At 43.2% G+C, this 21,411-nt stretch overlaps 1 protein-coding gene across 1 annotated transcript; it reads left to right on the top strand.

Moving 5' to 3' along the window:
- The first annotated feature begins 2,338 nt into the window (after positions 1-2,338).
- Positions 2,339-20,157, top strand: LOC132872979 (adhesion G-protein coupled receptor G4). Its single transcript, XM_060908128.1, has 20 exons — positions 2,339-2,392; positions 2,578-2,639; positions 2,733-2,763; positions 2,872-2,897; positions 3,036-3,178; positions 3,363-3,492; positions 13,332-13,441; positions 13,645-13,849; positions 13,947-14,115; positions 16,668-16,802; positions 16,913-17,038; positions 17,125-17,170; positions 17,481-17,584; positions 17,679-17,800; positions 17,892-18,160; positions 18,646-18,727; positions 18,829-19,097; positions 19,199-19,300; positions 19,472-19,636; positions 19,923-20,157. Exons 2-20 carry the CDS (start codon positions 2,605-2,607, stop codon positions 20,063-20,065), a joined length of 2,412 nt encoding a protein of 803 aa, XP_060764111.1. The 5' UTR covers positions 2,339-2,392; positions 2,578-2,604; the 3' UTR covers positions 20,066-20,157.
- The last annotated feature ends 1,254 nt before the right edge of the window (positions 20,158-21,411 follow it).

The following is a 21,411-nucleotide window of genomic DNA, read 5'->3' as shown; positions in this document are numbered from 1 at the left end:
GGGCCGCGCATTATTACATAAGAGACAACATGGAGGTGGAGAGCGGCACCAACCTGCAGGGCAGAGTGACCATGTTCAGGGTGTGGGGCAGAGCGCGCAGCGTGCACGACATCGCCACCAGCACCTGCACCGATGGTGACATCATCAAGTGGCACGGACGCATGTGGGTCATGCGGCCTCACTGCATGCCTGTAATAGATCACACAGCCAAGTGCGGTAAACACACACACACACACACACAATTTATCTGGTCTAAATTATGAATGCAGATAATTAACGCTGTGCTTCACTGAACTCTCGCTGTAACCTTCACCTCAATACCACAGCAAAACATTTCTACTCTTTTAGTTTTTTTAAAGAAGACAGTTTCTGTAAAACCTGTCAGAGATTCCAGTCCTTGGGGACATTTGGTCCTCACTCAGATAGAAAACTGTGCACCTCCTCTGACACTCGGACTTTTCATATCTTTATAAAATAACTTTAAGTAGAAAGTAAAAAAAAAAGTTTATTCTTGTCACTGTAACGGCTGATCAGTCCCGGTCTCTAAGGGTTTTGTGTGAATGTTAAACTTCCTGTTCCAGTGTGGTCTCTGTATGAGGTTAAACTTCTGCTCTTCATCCTCGGCCATAACAAACCCATCATCTCCACATCTGAGGCTCAAAAGATCACAAATCACTGGGTAAGCACTCGGGGTTCATCTCTTTACCCTGGTGTGTGAGTGAGTGTGTGTGTGTGTGTGTGTGTGTGTGTGTTATTAACAGGATTGTGTTGTGTCTCAGCTGAACGTGGTGCTTCCTAAGAATATTCACCTGCATGCAGTTGCTGTGTTTGAAGCAAAAAGGTGAGAAATTCTCCACACGCTTCACTGACTGAAGATTTAATATTCACTCTGATTCTGAAGTGTGTTTGTGTCCAGCTGATTGTAAAGGATACAGAGAAACGGTTTATTTATTTTGTGCAGTTTTGCTCAGGTCTACAGAGAGAACAGAACGGTGAGTGAACACACAAACCAACCTGCTGAAACTGTGTAAAGACTCATAAACAAACTGATATCATCATCATTAACAGGATGCAGTGAGTCAGAAGCACAGTCCTAACGTAAACCGGTAACATCTCTCTCTCTCTCACACACACACACACACACACACACTATATATATATATATAAAGTAATCCAGTGTTTTTAGATCTGATGATGATGGTGATGATGATGGTGTGATATCAGATGTGATTGTTCTCATTAGGACTCCTGTGGTAGACGTCTGCTCAGGACTAGAGTGCAGCTGATAAAGAAATGTTTTATGTTTGAATGTTAAGGTGCTGCAAGTTCAATGTTTTGACTCATCTGAACGTGATTCCGTCTGAGGATGTGGGAAAAGTCCAGGAACAGGTGGTGGAGAGCCTCAAACTGGGATACCTCCCACCTCCAGATTACCACCTCATTATACATGAGGATAATATACAGGTTTATCCTACAGGTGAGTCACACACACACACACACACACACATTCAACCTGCTCTTCTGTCTCAGAAGTGTGTATCAGCTGGGTGAGCAGTGTGTGAAGTCAATCTGCACATTTAAAAACAATAAATGAATAAACTCATGTGATTAAACTTGTGTGAATAAACTCGCCTTTTTCCTGTTAAACCTCTCAGTGTTTGAAAGTTTTTATTCGAAATGGTGATCAGTGTGTATGAGTGCACGTGTCCAGAACAGTTCAGATGATGGTGAAGTGTGTGCTGAAGTTCACTGCCTGGCTCCAGCTGGTCACAGAAACACAGAATTGTTATTTTAGTGTTAAATTCTGTGGTGTTTTGTGTAAAGTTTGAGTTTTTATTTGATTTCTTAATGTAATAACACACAGTGAGATTCAGAAAATATATTTTGAAAAGCACGACTCTTCACCAGTCAGACTCTGCTCCTGACTCCAGCTGAAAGAGAAACAGACCGTTCTTTAATGTGGCCAAGGGAACTCAAATAAGGGGTAGTGGATGAGGGGAAGTGATAAAACCAGGACTGGAACACAGCCCCTCCTTTCACTGTGTTTGTGTGGTATATCGCTTTCATTTTCTGTTGATTTATTACAAATGTGTTTTTTAGACTCAGATTCAATTCCACATTCAACACCAGAAACGAGCGTCACAGTGACAGACACGCCCACCACCACGCCTGCTACAGAATCCCCGCCCGCTCAGGCCACAGGCAAGCAGTGCACTCAGTCTGACCAAACCACATTAAATATCCTGAATATTATTATAGTGTGTGTGTGTGTGTGTGTGTGTGTGTGTGTGTGTGTGTGTGTGTGTCTGTTACAGACACTTTCTTTAAAGTGAGTGTGAATGTGACCCTCACAGGACCACAGCAGAATCTAGAACACACCCTTGAGAGCTGGGTGAGAAATAATCCACACAAACAAACAAACAAATAAATAAATAAATAAAGTAATCCGAACCCTAACCCAGCTCACGTCTCATATCAGTGAGGAACAGTGAGAGGGTTCATCATAAACATGTTCAAATTCCTTTATAATGGTGTGGATTTTCCTCTGTGTGTGTGTGTGTGTGTGTGTGTGTGTAGCTTCATGAAACTCTCTCTCCTAAAGGAATGTCTGTCCTGAACTTCCGATTCAAAGGTCAAAGGTCAGCTGGATTGATGATTTAATGAAGATAAGATAACTTCTGATGAAAATAAATCGAGGAAATTTACTCTTTTGTTTTGTTTTAACTTTTCAGACTGGAGGGGGGCGGAGACAACTCGAGCACGGTGTGACTTCAACTCACCTTCACACTCACCTTCACACTCACCTTCACTAACTGTCAAATCTGCAGTGTGATTACACACTCTCTCTCTCTCTCTCCCCCCCCCCCCCAGGGTTTTTCATTTATCTCAGCTCAGAGGTGAGGAATTCAGTTTCAGCTCCAAAAATCCAACAAACTGTTTTATCTCCTCATTGTGTCAGTTTTAATATTTCTCCATCCTCCTGCACTGTGGACTGCTGGGCTGTCTCCACCGTGTGTGTGTGTGTGTGTGTGTAGTTGTGACTTTCAGATGCTTGTGATGTCATGTTTGAATGTTGCTGAAACACAGAAACAGATCCATCAGCTGTTGGAGCAGCCGTACAACAACGGCACAGTGACCCTGGACGCTGCTCCAGAACACATCCACATCACACACATACGTACAGCGCACACACACACACACACACACACAACAACAACAATGATGTTTTATGAACTGTATCTTTTAATTCTGTACAAGGTAGTTTAGCGAATTACTAACATTTTATGTTTGTGTTAATAACGTGTGTGTGTGTGTGTGTGTGTGTGTGTGTGTGTGTGTGTGTGTGTGTGTGTGTGTAACAGAGCCCGGTCAGTGCCCTCAGCACCTTCAGCAGACTCTTCAGGGTCTATATATTTGGAGAAGAACTCCAGCTCAACACAGAGACACACAGCAGTGTGAAGGAGACAGGACACGCACAGCAATACACCAGTGGTACCACATCGCACACACACGCGCACACACACACATACGCGCACACACACACACACACATACACACATACATACGCGCACACACACACACATACACACATGCACATACGCACACACACACACACACATACACACGCACACACATACACACATACACATACACACACATACACACACACACACACACGCACATACACACACACACACATACACACACACACACATACACACCCACACCCACACATACACACACACACATGCACATACGCACACACACACATACACACACACACGCACACACATACACACATACACATACACACACATACACACACACACACACACGCACATACACACACACACACATACACACACATACACACCCACACCCACACATACACACACACACATGCACATACGCACACACACACATACACACACACACGCACACACATACACACATACACATACACACACATACACACACACACACACACGCACATACACACACACACACATACACACCCACACATACACACATGCACGCACACACACACACGCGCACACACACGCACACATACGCACACACACGCACACATACGCACACACACGCACACACACACACGCACGCACACACACACACGCACGCACACACGCACACACATACACACACACGCACACGCACACACATACACACACGCACACACACACGCACGCACGCACACACACACACGCATGCACACATACACTGTGGGTGCAATTGGTCTTAAGTGATCAGTCTCATTAAATCAGTCTCATTAATAATACCATTAATTTTGGTGCTTAATAATAAATTACCAAACAGCTAAATTATGGTATATTCAAAATTATTATGATCACTACCAATGCAGCAATAATGTATCACTTACTGTATTACATAGACAGCCAATAGCATTCATATACACCTTGGATAAATGCAATTTGGAATTCTTTGAGATTGGGTGGCTTCGAGAATATATATTGCAAAAACAATCACAGTTTCAGAATAATTTAATTGATTATAACAATGATAAAATTTAGTAATAGCAATTGAATACATTCAATATGGTCAAGCAATATATATATATATATATATATATATATATATATATATATATATATATGTGTGTGTGTGTGTAAGCATAAACAGTAATATATGTGGGGGGGTGTGCCTGTGTGTTTGTGTGAGAGAGGGATTGTATGTTGGAATGTGTGTGTGTCTATGTGTGTGGGGGAGGGAGAACCTCATAGTTTAAGCAGACAAAGGAATATGTCGTGATTGCTAACCCAATAGCTTATAACATTACTAAATCCACTGAAATCTTGATGAGGTCAAAATATGTGTGATAATGAAATTAAAGTGTTAGAAAGGATAGAGAAAAGCATGCAACAACCTATCTATTAAAACAACTGAGAGAAAACAATTGTAGAACACAATGGTCAGTGTGCACAATTAAACCGTTCCTGAGTTTAAATTCACACTACTTCATAAAGCTAATTCCTGAGACTAGTTTTGCCCAAAATGCCAGCCTTACTTCCAGTATCTTGCTTCTATGCAAGAATGCAGAGATGTTCCGAAACTTTTGGGATTCTCAGAGCTTGAGGAGGCTTCCGTGAAAGCGCAGAGAATTTCTTGGTCCGAACTTCAGCGTTCATGAGGAAAAGTCCCTGATCAAACAATGTGCACAGCGATTAAGTCAGAAGGAATCCGGTCACTTCTAACTTTTAATTAACTGCTTTGGGCTGCAGTCGTAGCGTTACTTATAATAACCAAATAAAACCGGTTGTAACTCAATCTGAGTGAGATGGCACGATTTAAGTAGTTTTACCGTGGCCAGTGATAAATGAAAACGCGCTGAATCTTCTTTTCTTGCAAAGTAGACGTCTTGATTTTAGATGTTCTGATGAACGGGTATCTCTTTATGTCTGAACGGCACGGAGGCCAGGACGAGAGCGAGTGAGCTGAGTGTTTCCGGGTCACTTATAGAGTCATGGAGGAAGTGACGTAGGTGACCCCGCCCAGCCGTGACGTAGGTCATTGCGGAAGTTGGTTGATGGGATTTGTAATTCTAGACAGATGTGGCTGTACCTACAACACACACACACACACACACACACACACACACACGCATATACACACACACACGCACACACATGCACGCACGCACACACACACACACGCACACACACATACACACGCACAGGGTGCGATTTGTCAAAAAACCAGAAGGGGGGATGTTTTTTTTTTTAATCATGAAACGTCACAAAATTAAGGTAACAATAGGCTAACAGCTCAATAACATCCGATGATATCAAATGAATAACACTAAATGAAAACGAACACTAAACCAGAGATAGTAAATTCATCTTCCTATCTCTCTGACTAAATACACGAACACTAACACACAACAAAGTTCGCATTGCTTGTCGCGTTGCTGTGATGTTTCTCTCCCTCCGGATTAAATGGACAGTGACTCGAAAATCACTAAAATACACGAATACTAAATGAACAGTTTGCTCTGATGGCGCAGTTCATGTGGCCTTTTCTGCTTTCCCGTCGGTGCGCTATCCGCCGCGTTTCGCCCTTCTTTAATCCACATTTCTGCGAATTTCTCAGCAGGGAAGGAACGCACGTCTGGCCCATTGACAGCGAGGAAAAGAAGGCTGTCTGTGGATACATTCATTCTGTTGCGCTCATCAGTAAGGATGTGATTCATGGCGCTAAATCCACGTTCACACTCTGGTTATTATCTACAATGTATCTATTTGCTGGGGATGTTCATAGGGTTGCCAACTTTCTCATATCCAAATGAGGGACACTTTGTTCCGGGTGCGGACAAGTACCGGTACAGGCCCTGTACACGCACCCCAGCGCCCCAAAATAGTTACAGTACCGAATCGCCTTTAGGTGAGCGTTTCAAATGTAGGCCACTACAAATTCATTTCTAAAATAGAGCTTTTAAAAATTAATAGACCAATTAATGGATATTTTTAAGTAACTTAATGCAAAATAACAAACAATTCTAATATTATTGTCTCATTTTTCTCTTTTAAACTTTGGCCAAATAATTCATCAGGCCATATTTATGAAGGCAATGTCATGAACTGAAAAATGATTTGCTGTAGCTGTAAAACCCTGATATTTGCTTAATTGTCCATTTGAAAACCCTAAGAACCTTCTGCAATGCTTCACAGCAGTAGAAGAAGAAGAGAGAAAGACATCACGAAGGCAGGAGTGAGGCAGAAAAGCTCCCCTTCTATAGGCTGAGGTCTATCCTGTTTCGGAAGTTTTTTTTAAGCTATCTGCTATCCTTATCGAACAGTTAGGCTGTAGCCACTGGCTGCACCATCTGCTCTAGTTTAATTTGATGCCTATTTTGTCAGTATAGCTTAAAAATTCAGGATATGGCAACAGTGAATGGTTTTAAATCGCAGATGACTCGCGGTAATAGCGCTTCTCACGGCAATTACGCGATTTACACCACAGCATTGGAGTGAGGGGCAGGATCTGTACCTGACGGGACAAATTAAAATTACCCAAAAAACGGGATGTCCCGCCCAATACGGGACGGTTGGCAACTAGGGTTGCCACCTGTGTCTGACAAAAATCCTGGACATTTCGACCATCCAACCGACCTTTTTGCTTGTAAGCAACGGCGCCCTTCGCACATCTAACCCAAGACAAAAATCGCCCTTCTATGCTGAAATTGTATTGCTCTAATTAGTAAAAATGACGCTTTTGCTAGTTATTTGTTTCGTTAATTGCTTTACATAATATAGCAGGTCTTCATTATTTTGGTTTATTTCCAACAGTTTTTGGTTGTGGACACCTGGGGGCAGTAGTGGGCACAGGTAAAAGGGGAATACATACTGTAATTAAGTTCTGTTTGTTTGCTTATGTGGAATAAAAATAAATAATCTAATTTTTCATTGTATCTAAGAATACCTGAATGTAACAATGTAAGGTGTAGTGTCCAACAGTTTACCTGATTGCTTAGAGTGTGGTGTGTGCTTTGCTTGTGCCTCTGCTGCTCTTGGCTAAACAAATACATAGGAGGACATGTAACTGATATAACTGGGCACATACAGGAGTATGTACTACACTACACTTTCATTTAATTCACCAAAACCTTACCTAATCTTCCATTTATATTTGGTGTTTTTCTTTGCTGCTGCTGTGAGTCCTGGCTGATTTTCAATGAATGTCTTGAACTCAGTACAGGACAACTGAAAGTTTAGCCTGACTTGAAGCTCAGTCTTCACCATTGCAACAGAGCGTCTGTTTCTTTTATCAGTCCAAGCATCCTCCATTGCCCCTTTTCCACCAGAGCAGTTCCAGGGCTGGTTCGGGGCCAGTGCTTAGTTTGGAACCGGGTTTTCTGTTTCCACTGACAAAGAACTGGCTCTGGGGCCAGAAAAACTGGTTCCAGGCTAGCACCAACTCTCTGCTGGGCCAGAGGAAAGAACCGCTTACGTCAGCGGGGGGGCGGAGTTGTTAAGACCAACAACAATAAAAAGACCGCGAAAGATCGCCATTTTTAGGCGATGAGAAGCAGCAGCTGTACAAACGCGAAGTCATCCATTATTACTATTGTTGTTGTTGCTGCTGCTGCTTCTTCCGTGTTGTTTTTGCTTTGATATTTGCGCCAAGGTTTATGCAAACGTAGCGACGTAACTGACGTATACAGTGACGTAATGACGTATTCAGCGACGTAATGACGTGGCTCCACTTAGCACGGCGAGCTTGGGAAAGCAAACTGGTTCTCAGCTGGCTCGCAAGTTGAAATACACATTTTGCCCATTATGTACAAAAAACCGGGACATTCAGTGTCCCGGATTTTTTTTTTTTTTTTCCGGGACAGACCATGAAAATCCGGGACAATCAGGAAAAACCGGAACAGGTGGCAACACTATTGGCAACCCTAGACGTTCATGAACATCAAAGCTGCCACTTCGGGTCATTTTGAAAGTGAGTGCAATGTAGACCATAGAAAACTGTCTCACAACATGCCTGTCATGTCAACTTTTTTTTGGTTTGTTTGTTTTATTGACGGGGTTGTCCCCGAGGATTTTTTTTTTCAGCAGAGATAAAAACCAGAGGGGGGGATGATCCCCCCCCCAGCAAATCGCACCCAACACACGCACACATACACACACACACGCACGCACGCACACACACGCACGCACACACACACGCACGCACACACACGCACACATACACGCACGCACACATACACACACACGCACACGCACGCACACATACACGCACACACGCACGCACACACGCACACATACACACACGCACGCACACACACGCACACATACACACACGCACGCACACACACGCACACATACACACACGCACGCACACACACGCACACATACACACACGCACGCACACATATACACGCACGCACGCACGCACACACACATACAGACGCACACACACACACATGCACCCCCCCACACACACACATGCACCCCCCCCCCCCCCCCACACACACACACACACACACAAAGGGTGTAGGGATTAGGGAGTTTTTGGAACACACAGGGCTGGACTGGGACCCAAAATGGTCCCTGGTATATTACAGTTTTTTTCAACTGCTTACACACATTTTCAAAGCTGTGTGTCTTTTTCTCAAAACTTTACACACAAATCCAACTATTGCTCACACGAAATGCAAAAAGCGCGCTGTCTCCTGCGAAATGAAACACAGGATTCAGAATATTCTAAACACACCTCAAAAGCAAACATTTGTTTCACATCATAAACACGTTTCCCACAGTATCACATACGTGTGTATATCATGTACACACTGTTGCTCTAAATCTAAAGCTCTTTTGTTTTTATTTATATATTGCCATACAAGAATGAAAATACAGTATTATGCAAATAGAAGTCAACACAAGCAATATTGGAACCAAAAATATTAAATTTTCTGAATAAATCGGTTGCTGTTGTGAATGCAGTATTGTACAGCATATAAGAAAAAAAGAAAGCAAAGTACACCAACCACCACATATGGTGATACAGCAACCAAAAAATAGACATGTATGAAAAAGTGTGTGTGTGTGTGTGTGTGTGTGTGTTGATGGGGAGAGCAAGTTGGGTGTGTATTTAGGATCAATCTCTCCTCTGGGCTGGGTCTGGCCACAATATTTCATCCCTTGAATCCCACCTCGTCCACATAAATGTATTCATGGAGGATGGGGTGGGCATCCCTCTCCAAAATTCTCTGTATTGGACAAAAGAATAGATTAGGATACGCACAATACAATAATCTGTCTCAGCAGGTGAAAGTCTGATGTACTGGCAGTGCTACACTCAAGAAAATAAAACATTGGATTTACTTAACCGAGTTATGGCAACCAGTCCCACGAAACTGTGTTAATTTAGATGTATTGAATACAGTTATGTTGAGTTATTCAAAACATAACTGTATTCAATACATCTAAATTAACACAGTTTCGTGGGACCGGTTGCCATAACTCGGTTAAGTAAATCCAATGTTTTATTTTTTTGAGTGTATGTACATACCTCCACATAGTCACGCCGCAGGTTTTTGACTCCGTCACAGTTCCTTTCAAATGGGACCCTGTACAGCTGCTTCATCCGTAACTGATTCCTCTGGAGGACCCGATGTATCGTAGATAGACTAACAGCATCAATATTGTTGAATATGGTGATGTCTTCCAAAATATGATTTTGAATCTCACAGATTCTAATGGCATTATTTGCCAAAACCATATTCACAGTTGCGATATCCTGTGCTTGTGAAAATATACGACCTCGTCCTCCATGATGCTGTTGTCTTTCCACTCTAGAAAATTTAGAAATACAGTAGTACTGTAAGAGCGCTGTATAAAGTCAAGGTTGTGCTGCCCTGTGACCATTCATACAGTGTAGTGCAGTAAAATGGATGTTTGGAGCTACAATAGTATACATGTATTTTACAGCTATGCAGGAATGGCTATTACATGTACATTACAGTACTGTTGATTGTTGCATACCTGTTCTCATTTCGAAAAGTTCGAATTATGGCCGCCACTGTAAATCGACTCAAGTTGGGCTGGACTCTGAGTCCAGCCTCTCTCATGGTCAACCCATGATTGATCAAGTGATCAATCAGAGTAGCCCTAATCTCATCAGAGACTATTCTTCTTGGTTCTTCGTCCTCTTCCTCTTCCTGCTCCCTTTCCAAAGCGTCCTCCACGAACCCGAACTCCTCGTCATCCTCTGTGCCTTCCTCTGACTCCCCTGGCTCTCTCTGCATTGTTGTTATCCATTGTTCAAGACTGATAACTTGACCTTTACCCTGTTTATAGGCCTATGACAGGCAGTGATTGGTTGGTGTTCATTAAAGCAATTAATGTTTGCACATATGAGGACATAGTCTGAGGCACTGAGGAATAAGTGTGGCATTTTGATTGGTTGTGTTTGAAATCGGAAATCAAGTTACTTCCTGTTAGATTTTCGTGTGTTAGGTAGAGAATTGCGTGTATTGATTTGCAGAAAGTGAATAGCTAAATTGAAAACTGTGTCAAGGCTGAGAATTAGTTTATGGTTTTGCTGATTTGAGGTGGAGTTGTGAAGTTTGAGTGACAGAGTTTAGAAATAGTGTAATATATAAAGGTTTTGTGTGTAAGCAATTGAAAAAAACTGTAGCTCATGCTCAGACTTCAACTTCTTGTCTAATAATCACACATCAGTTTGGGCCATAGGTCAGTGTTCTGTGTGGAATATGAAAGTCAAAGCAGTGTGTGTGTGTGTGTGTGTGTGTGTGTGTGCACTGCAGTTTCACTCCTGAGTAAACACAGTGTGAGTGTTATACATGTGTTTACATCCGACATCTAATGACCCATTAATAATACAATCAGCCCCCCCACACACACACTTAATGACACCATAATGTACAGTGAGATGTGTCTGTGTCCATATCTGAGGCTCCGTCATAAAACTGTGTGGGCTGAAAATAGAGACCTGATCATTTTACAGCTCCATTTTATATCAAGTGGAGTGAAGAGTGAATATTACAGTGTGTACACACACACACACACACACACACACACACACACACGCAGTCAGACTGTTTACCTTGGACAAATATTTAATTCTAATTTAATTTTCAAATCAGAAGTTGTTCAGTTTATGTCTCTCACGCTTTTAATAACAAACATCACAGCAGAAGCAGCTTCACAGAAAACATATAGATTTTAAAATTTAATGTCATGTAGTTTTATTTTATTTCCCTATGAATTCTAGTGTTTTATTTATTGATCTCTATAACAAATGTTTCAGGAAACATTCAGTGTTTTTATGATTATATTCCACATGTTTGATTAAAATAAGAATCTTTAAGTTTTTAATGTAAAACCTTCCCACAGAGTTTCAGCCGGAGTCCTTTAGGGAGGTGTCGGTAAACCTGCTGAGAACGCTGCGACTACAAACAGGGACTCCCTGAAGTACAGTTCCCAAGACCCACAGCGCCACCTGTCGCCCGATTACTAATCGCAGCTGTCACGCATCTTGCCACTTCCCTTTTGCCCTGTTTAAGCCCCTGTCTCGCGCTACTCCACTGCAAAGTATTGTTCTGCTCTCTCAGCTCATACCAAGCTTTGTAGCTTTCTGACTGGCTTCCGTATTGCTGACTTTTGCTTATCCTCTCACGTTTTCGCTCTTTGTCTGTGGAATCAATTTTGTGCCAAAATGTTCATACAATACTTTTGAAATATCAAACAAAAACGGCAAATCAAAATACAAAAAAAAAACAAAGTCAATTTTTTTAGCCTGGCAAACAAATTATTCGTGTAATCGTGCAAAATATCAGTGTATTACTCTTCAGAAACCTTTTATTTTTGTTCCGCGTCTCTCTCGGTTGTGTTTGCTGTAATTTATTCGGGTTGCGATTCCAGCTTTCCCGTTTGCGCTCCCGGACTTTCTGCTGCAGGTTTGGCACCCGTGTGGGCGGGCTGTCCAGGAACGCATTCCCATTGGCTAACTTGTGTTTGACTGACAGCTGCGCTCAGCCATTCCCTACTCGGATTGTGGCGGACTGTTTGGCGAGTGAGCGATCCACTGACGGTAAACAAGGACCGAGTGGACTTCAGCGGCGACTAGGATTTCAGTATCACTCGGCAAACAGTCCGCCAGAATCCGAGTAGGGAATGGCTGAGCGCAGCTGTCAGTCAAACACAAGTTAGCCAATGGGAATGCGTTCCTGGACAGCCCGCCCACACGGGTGCCAAACCTGCAGCAGAAAGTCCGGGAGCGCAAACGGGAAAGCTGGAATCGCAACCCGAATAAATTACAGCAAACACAACCGAGAGAGACGCGGAACAAAAATAAAAGGTTTCTGAAGAGTAATACACTGATATTTTGCACGATTACACGAATAATTTGTTTGCCAGGCTAAAAAAATTGACTTTGTTTTTTTTTTGTATTTTGATTTGCCGTTTTTGTTTGATATTTCAAAAGTATTGTATGAACATTTTGGCACAAAATTGATTCCATACCTTCTGACAGGAGGGAAAGAACCCTCAATTATTCAAGGAACCTCTGAAGAACCCCTGAAGAGCCCCTAAAGAACCCCTTTGTCTCAGACTGCAGAATAACTGCTCTGTATTTTACAGAATTATTTTTCTCTCCAGAAATGTACTGTAAAGTGTCCAGAACCTTTTTGACGGCGTCTACATTGTTAGAGTAATGACAGAACACAGTGCGTTGTGGGAAATAATAAGCGTTCTGGAGAATCTCCAGCATCTCCTCTGGATAAATGAGATACTAAATGCTGGTGTGTGTGTGTGTGTGTGTGTGCGCAGTTTGCTGTCTGCAGTGACTAACCGTGCAGTGTGGAACACTCCAGACCTGCGGGACTGTCCCACTGTAGTGAACACACTCTCTGACCTCGAGCACATCACAGTCACTAATGGTGAACATCTCAAACTGCTAAACCATTAAAAAAAAAAACCCTGACCAGCTTCCTGTCAGAGCCTACACTGAAGGAAGACTGGATAATTTGCAGCACTGAATAATTCCGGTTATTTATGAAGTGCTAGTTACTGTCATGGTGTTAGTGCACAGTATATGAATCGTTATTAAAACACAGGTGGTGATGAGTGTGAGTCTCTGCAGACACGGCGGTGGACGTGCTGAAGATAATCAAGGACATAATGAGTGAGAGCAAGGCCCTGGACAAGCAAGAGCTGTGGCTGGTGCTGAACACTCTAGAGGTTGTGCTGAATGTCAGCATCATGACCTTTGACCTCGCACAGTTCATCCTCAACATCACATCAGACATCCTGAACTCACAGAGCGACCTTCACCCCTTCACTAATTAGTGAGAAACACAATGCAGTGTACAGATGAACACAACACCACCTGCAACAGACTGATAAACCTGACTCTGTGTGTGTGTGTGTGTGTGTGTGTGTTAGTATTCTGAACATCACAGAGCTGGTAGGAAACAGAATGTCTGAGCTGAATAACGGTTCTGTCAGCGTGGTGTCTGCAGCGGTGGCTCTGTCTGTGGTCGATGTCGACACGGAGGATTTCAGCACTCTCACATTTGGAGTCACAGCAAAGACCAACAAGCCACATCCAATGGTACACACACACACACACACTTCTGTCTCTCTCTTAACTCTTTACCCCTTAAAGCAGTTGCTACAGCCACCCTTGTATATGTATATACTCTGGGCTGCCAACTCTCACGCAATGAGCGTGAGACACACACATTTGATTGTCTTCACACGCCATACCTCCAATTTCTCACACTAGAAAAAAATCTAGTTTATCTATCTGATCTCGGCTACCCATTGCGTCGCGCCAACCACTTGTGATTGATCAATTACGCCTTACGCACGGCTAAACAGGCAGAGAGGTGTTCCCTTCTGTACACACTCCCCTATGGTAGGTGGCGCATCTAATGATGCTGCACTCGCCGGAAGTTGGATAATTGCCTACCGTCAATTTAGAGGAAGAGGAGAGAGAAGAAGGTATCCGAGTTGAAGACGGGTGTCTCAGACAGGTTTGTACATATGCACGCCAATGTGTGGCGTTACTGGCGTAATTATGAACTTATATAAAGTTTCTGAATCGTTTTAGCCTATAAATGTTGTGAGAATATTTAATGCCATATCGAGAGCTGTGTACTAGACATGCTAAATCATTATAGGCCTCCTGCCGTGCCACAGCCTCTATCTTCCCCAGCAAGCAGCACGGGAGAGCACCTCCTTAGCACACGGTTATTAAGGCGCATTTTTAGTTTGTTTACTGTATGTTATCAAATTTTATGACTTTATTTGAAGCCATACTGGAAATGTTGTAAAATAAAGCAAGTAAGAGATAATATTACAAATGCAAGAAGAGCCATTAGCCACCATACCTATTGTTTATTTACAGGGTATTTATTTTTAATTATTTATGATGTATGTAATTGCTCAGTTAAAGTAAATAAAGCATGGTCACCTGTAATATCAAAGAACTTGAACTTGTGAATAATTAAAAAAAAAAGACAGAGAACAATATACTGAGGAGACAGGGTTTCAAAGAGGGCAAGACAGGTAGAGAATATTTGTCAGATAACAGGCCCTGACGAATGCTCTGTTACTAATAAGAAACATAGATAAGAAATAAATTAATAAGAAATATATTAATATAGCTTATTTAAGTATGACCAAAATTTTTAAACCCAACTTTGTGTGCACATTCCCACCTATGGCCAAGGTTCAGCTTTTTATGTTTCAATACTGTTCAAACTTAATCATTTTAATGTTTCTTGTAGCACATGCACATTTTGCTTACTGTTTAAGCATTTTATTTGCTCTTTTGCTGTTGATATTTTTCCCCATGCCAATCTTCTGCTGAACCCAGTGGTGGGGAAAGCCCTTAAATGCATAATGAGTAGTCAGTGAGGGACAATCTTATTTTTGCAACAGTTATTAAAAACTTAACATTTAGTTTCAATTCAGAAGGTGTTTAGGCTTAGCTGATGAAATATTTTCAAACATGAACTTGCCTTTCAATCTGAAACACAGGTCTATAGGGCTACAGGAACATTGGCAGTCATCTGTAGTTTTCTAGTGTGGGGGCTTTTAAGCCAAAACTTGGTGCTTTTGTTGGCCACAAGCTGAAGGCCTGGCAAGTCAGGGTGTGTAAGAATGTAGGTATGGCACAGCAGGCCACTCCAAAAATCCACCAGAATGCAGGAACATCTACTAAATCCAAAATCTCAACACCCCCCCCATTGTCCATCTCCAGCTGGACGACCCACAAACAAAACACCAGAATGCAGGGGGACAAGTGAATATCAAACTGAATACAAAATTCCCACTTACCAGATAATTATCAGATAATGAGATGAGATAAATACCTTATGCCAAATTATTATGGCGTGTTACCATAAGTAAGGTGTGCGGAAAAATGTTGCCGTCGACCCCCCCCCCCCCCCCCCCCCCAAAAAAAAAAAATCTCACTCCAAGGAATTTCGAAAAGTTGGCAGCCCTGATATACTGTTCACCCTGAGAACATATTTACAAGAAAAAAAAGTCTAAAGACAAGGTTTTGACAAGGTTTTAGACAAGGCATCATATGTCGTCATTATGGGATATACACGGGGTCGTCATACGTTGTCATTAAGGGGTAAAGAGTTAAGAAATGCCTATAAAATATTTTTATTTAAAATAACTTCTGCACAAATTGTGACTGATGTTTAACTGGTAGTGCGGTCCCCCACCCTGGACACTCAGCTCCATGAATACTGCCTCTTCATTACTGTCGACGTTATTAACTTACAGTCGAGCAGGAATTTATAGAAGTGATATTTTGAGCTCAAGTGTACAGGAATGTATAGTTTTATTTTAACAGTTAATTTTAGCTTTGAGAGACATGTCGCTGATCTCAGTCCACAGCTCCATGAGCTTCAGTTTCATCTCCTTGATATGATGAGATTTACTCTACATCAACATCTTTCCCTTCATTTCAGTTTTTTTTTACAGGGCTCAGACTCAGAGACTGAGATCATCATAAAAATCACTGATTAATCCACAGTAAATTTCATTGTTGATTTCTGTTGGATGTGTTTGGGGTCGTGTTGAAGGTCTTTATTCAGCATGCTGATGGTGTGTGTGTGTGTGTGTGTGTGTGTGTGTGTGTAGGTGTATATTAACCAGGACCCAGCTGAGGGCACTGTGGCCTTCATCTCTCTCCCGCCATCTCTCAATGCCAGTTTTCCCCAAAACTACAATCCCCAAGTCCAGTTCCAGTTCTACGGAGTCCCTGCACTTTTTCAGGTACCACTGAGTAACCCACTCACCACACTCACTAACCTCACCACACCCACTGTGACCACACCCTCTGTGATCACACCCACTGTGAGCCGTCCTCCTCTCTGTGCCTGTAGAATGATGAGAAAGGGAAGGTGTTGAACACGTATGTTGTAGCCGCCAGTGTGGTTAACGCAGAGCAGCCCATCAGAGAGCTGAAGGTTCCAGTCATCATCATGCTGCAACACCTCAACACCAACACTGTGAGTGTTCATTTACTCACTTATTCGCAGTTCACCACCACATTTACCCATCATTCACTCATCAAACTCGCTCTGGATGTTTACAGCTCGGGAGAGACGTTCAGTGTGTGTACTGGAACTTCAACAGGAATGGTGGGCCTTTATCATCATCTTCATTATTCACTGAGTTCTCATGAATGTGTTAATTTAAAGACAGCCAATCAGCTTTCAGCATGCATTTTACAGGATTAGCACTGAGCTACTGTCAGAAATCCTGAAAAGTAATGCTCCTCTCTTTACTCTCGACTTTCTTTGGGTTCTTTAGTGTCCCGTGTAACTGGCTGCTTACAAAGGGTGCTTGGACCCTGCAGATCACTGCTTGCAGGAATAATTCTTATTATTATTGCACCAGTACATGTTAATCGTGTGTGTGTGTGTGTGTGTGTGTGTGTGTGTGTTTTAGGTGGTCTCGGTGGTTGGAGCCCTAGTGGATGTTGGAAACACAACATGACTCATAAATACACAACCTGTATGTGTGATCATCTCACACACTTTGGTGTGCTGCTGGTAATGGAACTGTCTCACACTCTTCTCAGCACTCACCATGATAAACAATCCGTATGGGATTTGTCTGAAGTGTGTGTGGGGTGTGGGGGTGTAGGATGTGTCCAGGACTCCCATTGATGAGAAAAATGAGAAAATTCTCACCCTCATCACGTACACAGGGTGTGGAGTGTCATCTTTCTTCCTTGGATTGACCGTTTTGACCTACTCACTGCTGGAGTGAGTTATGCACGCACACACAAACTAACACACACTCTTTTAACACACACCCACACACACACACTAACACACACTCTTTTAACACACACAGGAAATTGCGGGGTGATTACCCATCTCAGATCCTGCTGAACCTCTCCATCGCTCTGCTTGGCCTCAACCTTGTTTTCCTCGTTAACTCCTGGTTCTCCTCCTTCGGGCTGCCCGCCCTCTGTGTCGCCGTGGCAGCCACCCAGCACTACTTCCTGTTGGCCTCATTTACCTGGATGTTCCTGGAGGCGGTGAACATGTACTTCGCCCTTGTTAAAGTGTTCAATGCCTATGTGCCTTCCTACATCCTCAAATTCTGCTTCATTGGCTGGGGTGTGGCATCTCCCCATCATTATTATTATTATTACTATTATTATTATCTGAGCCAAAATCTAATCAAGTATGACATCTGTTCAGCTTTCAGCCAGTCAGAAGTGTGTGTGTGTGTGTGTGTGTGTGTGTGCTGATTTACATTCCATATCATCATAACTGATCACCTTTGATTGACTCCATCACTACTGCAATTATGGGATTGATCAAATTGTCCACTATAAGGGATCTTATAAGAGTTTGTTCTCAGTTAAGGCACCCTATCAAAGCTCACGACCTAAACACCCAACTCCTGACTGGATCCACAGGGGACAGGGGTCCATTTTGAAGTAACAGAACAGTTTCAGTTTCATCACACAGTAAATAAAGATCAATAAAAATAATAATGGAGACAAGTGTGTGTTAGTGTGTGTGTGGGTGTGAGTGTGTGATAGTGTGTGAGTGATTCCCTCAGTAGTGCACATGTGATGTTGGTGTTTAAACTGCAGGTGTTCCTCTGCTGATCTGCTGTTTGGTGTTGGTGGTGAAACCCGGCTCGTACGGACTCCTGCCGCTCCACAGCTCAGAAATGTTGAGTGATTTTACATTAATACACAATTTAACATGATTTTAACATCTTTCAGTAATCTCTTTCTCTTTCTGTCTGTGTCTCTCTCTCTCTCTCTGTGCAGTTGCTGGGTGTCAGACAGCGTGGTGTTCTACGTGTGTGTAGTGGGCGTGGTGAGTGTGGTTTTGCTGGTGAACGGTTCCGTGTTCCTCATGGTTCTGCTGCAGGTGAGGAGGGCGTGTGTGAGCGAGAACAGAGGTGTAGTGAAGGAGCTGCGAGGTGTCACCAGTCTCACGCTGCTGCTCGGACTCACCTGGAGCACCGCCTTCCTCACCTGGGGTGACGCCAGGGTCCCGCTGCTCTACATCTTTTCCATCCTCAACAGCCTGCAAGGTGAGATCGCACAGGGGGCGGGACTTATTTACAGGTGTGTGTGTGTGTGTGAGAGAGAGAGAGAGAGAGATGTTCCCTGACACTGTATTTGTGTTTTTCAGGTTTCTTTATTTTTGTGTTTCAATGTCTGATGAAGGAAAATGTGCAGAAGCAGTGGAGAGTTCACCTGTGTTTTGGATGCTTCAAACTGCAGGAGTACTCAGGTACCAAAAACCAACCAATCAGCCGAGAGATCAGTAAAAACATCACTTTCTCCCTCTGATATAAGCAGGTTACATTTTTTCATGTTTGTTACACTGATGATTGTTCAGGTGATTAAGTGCTGAGATAAATGAGTAGGAATGAAAGTGTGTGTGTGTTTCATTCCTTTTCAGAATGGAGTCATACTCCTCCTATCATCAACAAACCCAAACACACGCCGATGTTGACCTTCCCTACTGTGGCTTTGGTCCAATCCAACAAATCCAACTCAACTCAGAGCTCCTCGGCTTCCTCACACTGCACTGAACCCCACCTCCCCATGAAGAGACCTGACCTGGGTAACACACACACACACACACACACACACACACACACACACAGAGGACATTGTCCTTGGTACAGATTTATTCTCTCTCTGAAATACTTACAGGTTTCAGTCATTTTTATTTCTTGCTGTTTCTTGAGATGTTTTTATCCCAAAATAGTTTTGCAGTAGTGCACTATGCAGTGAGCAGTGTGAGGTGAAATGGAAAGTCTTAGAGAAACACTGGAGCAGTGTGTGATCTGTTGTAAGTCCTGTGTGTGTGTGTGTGTGTGTGTGTGTGTGTGTGTGTGTGTGTGCAGGTATGGTGTATCAGCAGCAGAGCTTCATCCTGCCTCGAGCGCAGCGAGTACACAGTCCAGTCCCTGAGGGTGCAGGGTGCACCACACACTCCCTCAGCTGGATCCCTAAAGAGGTTCCTGACAACAACGGTTACTTCAGCTAACTTCAGCTCACACTCAGCTTTATGTTCCTGCTGTTTTGTGTTTTGTGATTAAAGCAGCACTTAGTGTGTAGAGTCCTGAGATTTATTTTCTTCACAGCCTAAAAATGATATTGTTTCTCTTTAAATGAGCTGTGTGGTGAGATTTTACACAAATTAAAGCAACTCAATAAATATAATGAGCAATAGGATAAATTCTGATTTTCTGTGATTATAATGTCTGTCATTAATGATCTGTTATTGTGAAATGTGCTGTGCGGAAAAAGTGAAGTGTAAATACATTCTTATCTTTCCATTCACGGTGTAGCGCACACACACAGGGTACCACTGGATTTGTAGGATTGAATCATGTCTCAGACCGTACCAGCAGACTGAGTGTGTCGTGTGTTCACGCTGGCAGAAATGAGCAGGAACAGTGTTGGGTTCTGAACACATTCTGCACTAAACTGATCATCACGCACTACAGAACAGAAGCGGCAGGGCTTGTAGCAAATAAGAACCAATGACTGAAACTTGTGCCGCTTTTCCACTACCAACTGAGTCGGGCTGAGCCGTGCTGTGCTGAGTCGAGCTGAGCGGGGCTGTTGGAGTTGCATTTCGACTACAACCGCGCTGAACTGTGCTGGCTGGAAGTGGGTGGACACATTGGGTGGAGTTAGCGAAAGTGGGTGGACGTCACGTGATGTCGTTAGGCGGCGCAAACAGTGACATCAGTGAGCTTTTAAGCGGTAGTCTCACGACCTGGATAGTAAACAATAAACATGGAGTCGTTAGTGTTGCTGGTCTTGGTGCTGTGGCTTGTTGTCACCGACAACGCCAACAGATACTGGCAAGAGCGTATAGATGAGGCGAGGCGCATAAGGCTTCAGAAATTCTTGTAATTCATAATTCTTCTTCTTCCGGGTTTACGGTGTTTACAGATCCCAGCGTGCTCGCGGGGCGTGTGTGGGCGTGTGAGGACACTCCTCCTCACCAATCAGTGCACAGGGGAGTGTCTGCTCACGCCCCTAGCCCCACTCGGCTCGGTTTGGCTCGCTTCAGCCCCACTCCAAAACCGTGCAAGTTTTGGGTGCTAAGCAGGGCTGAAGCAAGCTGAGTCGTGCTGCTCTAAGGTAGTCGAAACGCGAGCCGTGTCGGGCTGAAGTGAGCTGAAAAAGGGTAGTGGAAAAGGGCCATTGGATAGCACATTGTGTCTGAAAAGTGAATCCACCACAGGTCTAGCGCCCCTGCTGGCTGGCTGCAGTATAATGTGTAGCTTCGCCCATTCCCATGTGTTTCATTCAATGACAGAAGATTTCTCCCCATGTCACTTTTCTCATCTAGAGTGTCTTTCCATCTGCAGTGTCGAA

The sequence above is a fragment of the Neoarius graeffei genome, chromosome 25, assembly GCF_027579695.1.
Source record: "Neoarius graeffei isolate fNeoGra1 chromosome 25, fNeoGra1.pri, whole genome shotgun sequence".
NCBI classification, from domain to species: domain Eukaryota; kingdom Metazoa; phylum Chordata; class Actinopteri; order Siluriformes; family Ariidae; genus Neoarius; species Neoarius graeffei.
Note: the sequence above shows the minus strand (reverse complement) of the source record. Positions and strands in the feature narration are given on the sequence as shown.

Bases quoted from the DNA above. Each gene is read 5' to 3' on its own strand.
- LOC132872979 (XM_060908128.1), top strand. From the start codon at position 2,605: ATGTCTGTCCTGAACTTCCGATTCAAAGGTCAAAG. The intron at 17,801-17,891 runs GTGAGTTATGCA...TAACACACACAG, and splicing joins TTGACCTACTCACTGCTGGA to GAAATTGCGGGGTGATTACC. The intron at 19,637-19,922 runs GTAACACACACA...GTGTGTGTGCAG, and splicing joins CATGAAGAGACCTGACCTGG to GTATGGTGTATCAGCAGCAG.